Source organism: Silene latifolia, chromosome 1 (genome assembly GCF_048544455.1).
Source record: "Silene latifolia isolate original U9 population chromosome 1, ASM4854445v1, whole genome shotgun sequence".
Taxonomy (NCBI): domain Eukaryota; kingdom Viridiplantae; phylum Streptophyta; class Magnoliopsida; order Caryophyllales; family Caryophyllaceae; genus Silene; species Silene latifolia.
The window spans coordinates 7639450-7650043 of NC_133526.1; the positions used below are offsets into that span (position 1 = coordinate 7639450).

General features: G+C 39.4%; 1 protein-coding gene across 1 annotated transcript in view; it reads right to left on the reverse strand.

Moving 5' to 3' along the window:
* The window catches only part of LOC141595969 (uncharacterized), a 40561-nt gene extending 30300 nt beyond the window's left edge, over nt 1-10261 (reverse strand). The window contains exons 1-9 of the mRNA XM_074415950.1: nt 9093-10261; nt 8079-8223; nt 7324-7599; nt 6973-7140; nt 6012-6227; nt 4447-4541; nt 2161-2335; nt 1650-2053; nt 1160-1283 (exon numbers count right to left, since the gene is read on the reverse strand). Coding sequence (XP_074272051.1) covers nt 1160-1283; nt 1650-2053; nt 2161-2335; nt 4447-4541; nt 6012-6227; nt 6973-7140; nt 7324-7599; nt 8079-8223; nt 9093-10060 — 2571 coding nt within the window. The 5' untranslated portion in view covers nt 10061-10261. The remainder of the gene's footprint in view (nt 1-1159; nt 1284-1649; nt 2054-2160; nt 2336-4446; nt 4542-6011; nt 6228-6972; nt 7141-7323; nt 7600-8078; nt 8224-9092) is intronic.
* Between the last annotated feature and the right edge of the window lie 333 nt (nt 10262-10594).

Genomic DNA, 10594 nt, shown 5'->3' on the forward strand with positions numbered 1-10594 from the left:
ACAAAGAATTGAAGTGAATCGGCCACGTAAAATGTTTGATAAATCTTAATGAACTATGGGAACATGAAAACAAGAAAAAAGAATAATAATGTGTCAACATTGTTTATGTTTATACTTCCATTGTGTTCCATAAATGCCAATGAGTCAACCAGAAGGTAAATAATCCATATTAAATGCAGCAATGTAGGTCAAAAATGTTGAAGGCTGCCTACGTGGCTAGTTATTAGTTTGAAGAGGCGCAAGGCGCACCGAGGCGATAAGGGGCTGAAGCGATGAGGCGCAAGGCGGAAGGCGAAGGCGCGCGCTTTTTAGACGCGAGGCGCCTTATTTTTTTAGCTTTATTTTATTTCCGAAATAAAATTTTGGGCAACAATACTCCTTTTAGGAGTTTTCAAGATGACTAACATCTAAAGGAGTAAAGTTTAGGAATAATGGTGCAAAGAAAAGGCATATCTAAAGATTTAAACGTGCTAATGAACCTCGCTTAGTGAGCCTTGTCCAAAAGGCGCACCTAAAGTGCACCGAGGCGTTTCGGATAGTGCCTCATCCAAGGCGGGCCTTAGGCGCACTTGAGGCGCGCCTTTTCAAACTATGGTACTTATTACCAGTGTCACTCTTCACTTTGGAGTAAAAGAAACCAAACTGCCAGTATCAATGAAACTCTAGTGCAGTCTATCTTATATCCATTAACTTTCTACAGCTGACATATGTCAAGGTTTTTACCTCTTCACTCTTACTATTCTCTTTCCTCTTTCTCACTATCTTTTCCAGCAGGCTGACTAAGAAGCAACCCATCCTACCAAAACAGACCTATGTCAGACGATATCAGCCATGAATCTAACTGACGATCAACCGCCACAGCACCCCAACCAGCCGTATATATTGGCCTATATCGGCCTGAATTCGCTGAACACCATTATGTATCACTTTAATCGGAAGATTTATAGGAATTTATTCTTACAGGCAATATCTATCTCAGTCAATACAGGACAACGCGGATGATATTTTGAACCCTGAGCCTCCCACAATACACAACAGGCAAATCTTCATAACATGCAACATATATAAGAAAAAAAGGAAAAAAAAAAAAAAGACGTGCAATTTCAAGTTTTAGGCTTGCCAAAATGAAAGCACACCCATCATACAGAATATCACTTACGGAAACTCTCGTGAAGGTTGCATCCACCCATTCAGACAGTGCAAGTGTAGCTCTATCTTCATACGACAAGGAGAATCTATGTACAGCCTCCTCCCCTATGTCATACTTTGCCTTTTGCATGCATCTGTTTTATAAATTCTAAGTCAACACTATTACAATGATTGGATGAACAATTTCCATCTAATCAAGAATATTATTAGACCCACATTATCCCTTGAAAATAAATGGAGGTGAAACAACTAGAAAAACAGATTTCACTAAAACCATTAACTGAACAAATAAACCAACGAACACGAAGAATATTACAGTAAGCCATAGCAGAAAACGTCATCAACAACAACATTACCCCAGTGCCTCAACGGCTCCTGCAAATTGCGGGGTAGGGGAACTGATGTACGCAGCCCTACCCTTGTGGTTAGGCTTAGCAACACAAGAGGCTGTTTCCGAATGACCCAAGATGAAAATTATCTAAAAGCTCAGCTAATCTTACAGGTTGAGTAGTTTTGAGGGTGCTGCACGTAGTACTGCCAGTGCCTCCTTCCATCCCCATTTCAACTCGGGTAAGGGCAATAATTTTTGCAATACTGATAAACGCCACTGCCAATCATCGATGAAGCTCCTAGCATTAGAGATTCGCCACTCTAACGCCAGTTTTTCCTGGTTAACATCAGTAGCCTCCCATGCCTGCTTGGAAGGTAAGTTGCAACTTAACATATCGAGTAGAGATTCCACAAAAGAAACAACCATTTTGTTCCCATCCTCTTCAAAATCATCATTCTGTTGTAGGCTAGTCTGAGATAGCTCATAGATGCTTCCTTCTAAGCCACAATGTTCAAAATCAACTGTGATACTGTCCACATGTAGGAGTGAAATTATAATGTTCACCAGGAATATCTGCATCATTTGCAAAGTAGTCACTGGAATTTGGTAGTTCATAAAAGTACGAGCAACAATGATGAAGGGATTGGAAAAATTAAGTATTGAACCCATAAGCGCATTACCTTCCGTGACAAATCAGTGACTGCCTCAAGATGGCTCTTCAAATTTTTCAAGAAGTTCAACGCTAACTGAGGATAGTATCTTTGAGGATCGTTCCGACTCTTTTCCATGGTTGCCAGTGCCATGACAGCACAGTCAAGAGCATAGCGCATGTGAATAAGTTCAGCATCTTGCATCCTATCGAGAAATTTTAAACACAAAATATATTAATAATAAACTCAACATCCACAAATCTAAAATCTACACAAACAAAAAGAAGTTGCAGAATTCTGAAAACATTAGCTTCATACAACAATACCCAACTACTTTGAAGACTAACACCTATGTCAGGATAAGGGGGTCGTTGTAGCGGGTCCAAAGTTTTCCCACTTTCTTAGTTTATGGTTCAACATGGTGCTGCTTACAAGCGAAGTCATTTGTTTCGTGTCTACTGCACAGGATCCATATTAGCTGAAAGTGTTGGAAAGCAATCTCTTCAGAAAAAGATCGCTCTTTCAAGGATACTGCTCTCCTAGCATCACTTTTGCAAATAGGATTCTTTAGAGCTTTCATAAAGGCTTCATTACGAAGATTATAATAAGGCTTCATTGAGAAGTTGAAAGGATAATATGAGAGCAGCAGAAAAAAGATGGTGGGTAAAATGTCAGAGCATATGCTGCTCTGAATTTGAACTATTCTGTCCAGAAATCATTCAGGCTCTGGAAATGGCTTTGGATTTATCATGAAGCCAGGACAGGAACTATGAAGCATATATTAATCTCTGGAGGAATCATCACTTAACCTTCTGCGACAAATACACTATACAAGGCAATGAAGTATCATCACTATCTACAAAATCATTAATGTAGCAAGAGCGGACTGGTTTGATGTTACAAAACAAGACAACCAGACATAAGGCTTTGAATAAGGCGGCCTTATTCCCTTTAATATCCCTCGATGTAGATTTTCCCATACCATTCCACGGATAATTATAACATAATTGGCAAGTGGATGTTTTAAGGTGGCTATCTCAAGAGCTCTCTACATCTCTTGAATCTTGACCATAAGATGTTCTCCTTGAATCATTATCAAGACCTTATGCAATGGAGCACCACCTAGAACAAGAACTCAACATGAAGCCTAAAAGTGGTACTGTCCATCAAGTCAATCTTTCTACACCTGATCGCACGACCCTACTTTTCTAGCACACAGTGCACACATGCCCAGTATTGTGCCACAGTATATAAGGGATTGCAGGGAAGGGAAAAGTGACAACGTTCCCCGTTCTAAACAGTTTCTTTTATTAGAGGCGCCATTTGCATTTGCTATTGGGCTACAGAAATACTCCCTCCATTCCGTCTGGTTGTTTATGTTTTCCTTTGCATAAGGTTCTAGGAATACGTAAAAACCTTGGGAAGGAAGGATAACTGTACAATTTTACCCTAATGAAATTCCCCCTCCCTAGTCCCAACACTCTCTTACAACTCAATTTTTTCACCCCAACTGCTACTCCTCCATCTCATCTTCCCTTCACCACCATTCAGCCCCACCATAACCTCATAACATTACACCATTCTCACCACCACCATACCACCTCACCACCATTAGAACCACCACCATCAACCAAAACCACCGTTTGCTCGCACCTCATCAACATCAATAGCACATCCAACCTCACCACCACAATTAGCACCCCCATCTCGACACTGTTCACATCCCTATCCCATCACCACATGTCGAACCCCCCTGATCTGGGCTTAATGAAGTTGAAGATGTAAGTGATGAAGGTCGATGATGAGGGAGGAGAGAGGAACAGTGAAAAGATCTGAACTTGGGTCAGGTCGACATTGTTTAAGAATGAGAGCTGAGAGAGGGACAACGACAGCGAAGGGGGAGGACTAAGGAGGGAGGAATGACCACAACCACCATTTTCAAACGGAAGGTACGAAAGGTGGTAGTGGATAATTGGTGCCGATATCAGAGTGGAGTGGGCCAATGGGAGTTGGCATCGGCGCCAATAAGAGGTGGAGATCAGTGCTTACCCATGGATTGTGGTGAATGTGGTGGTGAGGGATGGGTTCAGGGAGAGAGGAAAGCTGGTGAAAGTGGTGGTGTGGGATGGATTTAGGGTAGGGGTGTACTAAGGGTATTATAGCGACTTAGTTGCTTAAAAGTTACTACATTAGAAATGGTAAACCACCACAGAGAATTTCTCTAAAAGGAAAACGCAAACGACACAGAATTGAGGGAGTATTAACTGAGTAAATAATGAACTTCTAAAATCAACGTCGGAAGTGATAGTATCAAACCTTTTCCATTCTCCTGTAGGGGAATTGGTTGGCTGCATGCTTATCAATCTAATAGCATCTTCAAATTTGATGGTTGGGACTACATCAAATAACACCTGGAGATCAATTGATCAAACTTCATCACAGCTACAAAATATAAAAAAATCCTACTTAAATGCTGATTAGATTTTAACTACCCTACATTAGAAAGCTAAGCAAACACTACAAGCACATTCCCCACCCTCAACCTCAAATACTTGAAAAAAAAATACCATGGGTAGAAGTGGTGAACGGTGGTGTTTGGAGATGGTTAAGAGTGGTGGTGGTTAAGGTTGGTGTTGGAGTTTTTGGTGGTGGTAGATGATGATGTTTTGGTGTATGACGAGTATGGGAAGGGGAAAGTGGGGCTGGTGAGAGGAGATACCAGGAGAGTAGGAGAGGGAAACTGAGGGTGAGAGTAAGACGGGTAGTTTCTCAACGATCCACTTTTCTTAAAAGTGGTAGAAATGTCATGTTGAAAAAAATAGAAGAAACAGTATGCAACTATTTATACGCATGTTTTTATCCCATATCAAATACAAAATAGGTAATTGCACATATAATACAAGTGGACAGGATATCCTCCAAGACGAAGAAGGGCAGAGGCTAATACTGACGCGTCCAACCCTATAAAGAAAACCTTTCTTAAGAAAATTAAGACCCTATTTTATCGTAAGGAGGACTAGTTATTACTTAACAACCATTCAGAAGAGACTTGAGAAAATTGCAACAAAACACTCTGCACTTGCACGGCCAACATGCATGTAAACTCAAGGATTTAAAAAAGATGCATGGTAAGGGGACAAAGTTTCCTTCTAAAATAGGTAATTTTGTCTGTACTTATAATCTAAGGGGGTGTTTGGTTGGAGCTTTTGGAATGGATTCAATCCATTCTAGTGTTTGGTTGGAGGGTTTTGGAATGGAGTTCGATACCCAATGGATTCTAACTCCATTCCAAACCCTTGTAATCCCATACCCATCTATACACCCAAGTTTCAAAATCCATTCCACTCTATTACTATACTCAATCCATTCCAAGATCGAACCAAACACGTGTGAGCAAATATGGGGTTCTAACTCCATACCTCTATAGTATCACAATCCATTCTGATACTTTGAACCGAACGACCCCTAAGTTCCATTTAACAACAACAACAACAACAAAAAAAAAAAAAAAAAAAAAAAAAAAAAAGGAAGGATATAGAATCAATACCAGAACACAAAAATAAAAATAAAAATTGGACCTTGCAAATAAGATGTTAAATTGTACTACTTCAAAAAGCCTTCCTTAATTAAGCATCGATAATTTCTCTCACACCAATTCACACCCAGCCACAACTGAGTCACTTAATTACGTAATAAATTGAAGTTTTAGAGTCATGGCCATTAAGTATATTACAGGATTACGGACAGAGAATAATAAAAGGTGACTTTCAGACCATTTGAAAACAAGAACAGCGCACTAAACTCTGGAACTTCCTCAAAGAGTAAAATTGTTTTGCCTACAAACACCAAACAATCATATATAGATTAACGGGAAATCCTACCCGTAAGGGGCTCTGCAAAGATAGTCTCTCCAGGATAAAATTTTCCACAAAAGGATCCAAATGAGTAGTCCGAGCTTGGAAGTCCTCATATCCATGCCCAGATAATGACAAGGAGCACGTAATATCCCAAGGTTGACCAGAATTGACACAAGCAACAAAAGAAGCTAGGTCAAGCCGATAACACAAGGTATCACAAAGATATTCCACGCAAGATACCTGTGAAAAAAACGGCATAAAAGATCAATAAGTTGCTAGAAAAGGCATAAATCTATATTTCGCAAACTCGGGTATGGGAGTCAAACATGGGTACATATTGAAGCATCAGACTTACATGACTTAATTTTCTAGACACGATGACTGTCTTAAAATGAGAATACTGGTGTGAGGGTGTCTACAAAACATTAATATATTCATAATCTGACAAATTCAAAGCTTTTTTTAAGTGAAACAGAAATATTTTTGAGAAATAAGTCTTGAAATCATTAAATAAAACTCCGTCCACCACTAATAAAGTTCCTACTTTCCTTTTTAGGCGTCCACATGAGAAGTTCCTAGTAGGAATCTTTCCTCTTTGATCTGTTATTTGTTGTCACTGTGATTTATGACCCCGTATCTTTCCTCACCTTTCATTTACAACCCAATGTTTACTTGGTATCTTAATTCTTGTGCCCACGCAAGTCGAAACTCTATTAGTTGACAAAGGGAGTATATCATACAAAATGCTTCACAGAAAGTCTTTGTATCTACTTTTGTCGTGCATGCCTCCTTTTTAGGCTTTTCATGGAACAAATAGTAAGGGCGGTACGGATTCCATAACAATATCCTTGACTGCCGCGTGGGGCGCAGGTTTAGTCATAGAAAGTTAGAAGTGAAGGGTCAAAGCAACGTAGTTGTTAACTACAACAAAGATATGCTAATTTAAACATTGATCGTGACAACCCGGAAAAAAAAGAAGCAGTACCTCATCTGATTCATTTTCATAAAGATATGACTCCTCAAGCCTATATAATTTTGACTTGCTTGTCCACAGTAATTGCATCAATTTCCTTCGAGCAGCTGTCTTATTGGCCAACAAATCCCACCCCATGACACCAACCAAAGGTTGAAGCCTGGGAAACAACAAGACTACCTGGCAAATAAGCAGGCAGAAAATTCAATCAATTATTATTTCTTTTTTTTTTTTTTTTTTTGAAAAAGAAGTGCAAAGCTTCACAATCTGGCAAGGCCTTAGCCCAAGCCTACAACTGTCAAACAGTCCATTTTATTCCGACATTAAAAGAGCCATTCATATAAGTTGAAATGATGGGCTTACAGAGCTCGCTTCTTCCAACAGCTCATTCTTGACAGCAGAAAGAGCTGTGTCCATAATACACTCAAAAAAGTGTAATCCAGCAACACGTGTGTAGTGATACATATCTCTCATGCAAGCAGATATCATCGTATTCAAAGAGAAGGAATTGTCATCATTAGAATCACCAAGCCTCTTCTTTTGCATCTGATACTGAAGGAGCTTAAGGGGGGGCAGAATTTGGTTGTCAGAGGAACTGAACATTTTCATTTCTTCCACAAGGAGCTGATCTTGAACAGCCTGAAAGTACGAAGAATAGTAAAGTCATTCATCTATTTCCTACATCGATGAATGCTCAGCGGATAACAATTAATTACGCTCAACGACCTAGATGAATACATCAGAAAAGAGAGCATGAATCAACAGTACAGTAGATTCAAAGTTGCCATTGATATATGCATTAAGATTTCAATGGAAAATCTAACAATGAAAATTTGATGTTGTGCAGTCAAAATGTAATAACCGAAAAATTGACCAGCAACTGAATCCGACCTGGTGTGAAGCACAGACATGGCATGCAATATTAAAACACTTCACTTCATACAAACGAAAAAGTAATTGACGACACATTAATCAGTATCCAGTACACATCAGAATGTCATCTTGTCAACATTAACAAAAGTTTCAGGGGATACAATATTATGCCAACATGAAAATGTTCAGTAATGATTAGTAAAAAGAATAATTGTCAACCCACAAGTGATAAAGCAACTTATAACCTGAAGAATTTGAACAAGATGTGAGCACGCTGAGGATAGAGCTTCCTGGTAAATATACAGTAATTTATCCCTTGTGGGTTGCCAAGCATCCACTAGTTCATCTTTCCCTGACAAAACCTTTTTGAGGAAGTCCAGAAAAACCATTCTAAGAGAAACATCAAAGAAAAATGATTTATTTCAATAACAATAATAAAACAGCTTTACATAATCAAACAAGAGGAACATACAAGAACAGCTCTCTGATATTTGAACAACACACAAAAAAACACTTTGTCATCATCATGACATCATCATATCTAGGAACTGTACCAAGCTAAAATGATAGAGATCTCCAAATTCCATAGCACCAGTAACGCAGGACAAACCTTTATCATGTTTTTGGTCTAAAATGAAGTGTCCAAGTGTCCTACCCATATCCGAGTGTTGAGTATCCGACACGGGTACATGAGGTAAAATGAAGGGTCCAAGCAACATAGTTCAAAACTACGCTAATATTATCTCTCACATAAAAGGAACCTTAGATGTGAGAAACACCCAGCCCCTCAGTTCGATGATTCTCGGAATCCCCAATAAGAAACAATCTTATAGGTCCTTCAGTCCTTCACAAAACAATATTATCTAAGAAAATAAGTAATTGGATAGAAAAGTGGCTCGTAGAATCAAAACAAACTAACTGAAGTGAAAAACAGCATATTGTTTCTATGTGAACGCATCATTCCCCATAGACAGAAGGAATAATTCTATAGCGTAACAATAGTCCTACATGGTTCTATGTCAATGAGGGTTGAGAACCGTGTTCATAAATTGAACGCGGCCAAACTCCCTTTGATACAGTGGATATGTGGCCATGCAATCATGCATAAAAGATCAGTTGAGAAATGAAGTGATCATGAAGGCATCAACAAATAAATACTCCGTATGTTTTTCTAACTTGAAGCCATGTCGCCGACAACAAACACAAATAGCAGAAACAAGTACATAGCACACAAAAAAGTTTAAAGCACGCTACAATACCGGTACTCGTCCTCGGCAACTCCATAACCCAAATGCAAATATCTAATATGTGAAATAGCTCCATCAACATCCTCATTTTTCACACACTCTTTGATTTCCTCTAAATGCACTTCCTGAACGTACTTCTGAAGCGATTTCAAAACCTTATGATCATCCTCACTCGATACCCTCCCTGGCCTCCCTTGTGTAGTCACAGTTATAGCCAATCCCGAACCTGAACCACTCTCCCCACCACCGTCAACGCCGCCTGACTCAGTTCCTACCTGTCTATCCACATTATCACAAATTGCATCAAAAATATCGGCATTCATTAAAATAACCTTCCTCAAAACCGCGAAATCCGCATCCTTAACAACAATCTCATCCCCATTGTCTATCCCTTCCACACTAACAATCAAATCATCCTTCAATCTCCTCAATCCCACCTCCATAACCCCATCCAAAACCCTAATTCCATCCTTAAACTCCCTTAACTCAGCCTCATTCTCAAAACCCACAATATTCTCGTCAAACCCACTTTCAATATCCTCAAAAACAACCCCAATTTCAACCAAACTCCGCTTAATCCAATCCCAAACCCTAGTAATCGCCATCTGAACATACAACAAGAACTCAACCCGAACCCGAATCAACTCAGGACTAACGGAACTGCTCCAAATAGAAGTGGGATTATCAAACTGAAAGAGCTCAATTGAAGAAAGCCAAGTGAGTAGAGCAGGGGAGGGGCAATTTGGGGAAAACAGGAGGTTTGGACCGAGGTTTCCGCCATTGACGACAATGGTTTGAAGGAGAGAAAGTGCGAGGTCAGGGTTATTGCGACGAAGAGTGAAAATGGTAGCACGAAATGCCTCGAATTGGGTTAGAAAGAGATGATTAGCGGCTAGATTTGATAACACCGTCGTTTCTTTATCCATGGTGGATGAAGATGGTGGTCTTGTTGTTGATTGATTTTCTTCTTCTTCTTCCATGGATGATAGATTGATAGTTGATGATGATGATGGATGATGATGATGAAATTAGTCGGGGGTTTTGATGTTGGAATTTTATTTTGCGGAGAAAAAGGGATTAACGTATGACTTGATTTGGATGACTGTCGAGTGTCGTGGAGCAATGACTGATAATTTTTGGAGTAATTCTCATTTTAGACGGTCATTTTCGTCTGAAATGGTTGTAAGTGAATTTATCTAGAAATAATATAAAAAGACAATTTAAAGCACCAAAATTTGGCCCGATTTAAGTGACCCAAAATAATCCGGTTGACCCGAAATGACTTAATTAAGGCAAAATCATGATCCCAAATGACCCAAACAACCAGATTGACCCGACCCAAAATGACCAAATAAGTTATTGATCCGAAAATAACCCGATCCGATGTGAACCGACCCGAATGACCATTTGCCAGGCCTACTTATAAATACATAAACCCTAAAACCTCATATAGCTTGACTTTCCCTTTAGACACCAGCGAAAAATAATCCCCAAATTGATTGCTTTTCTGCATC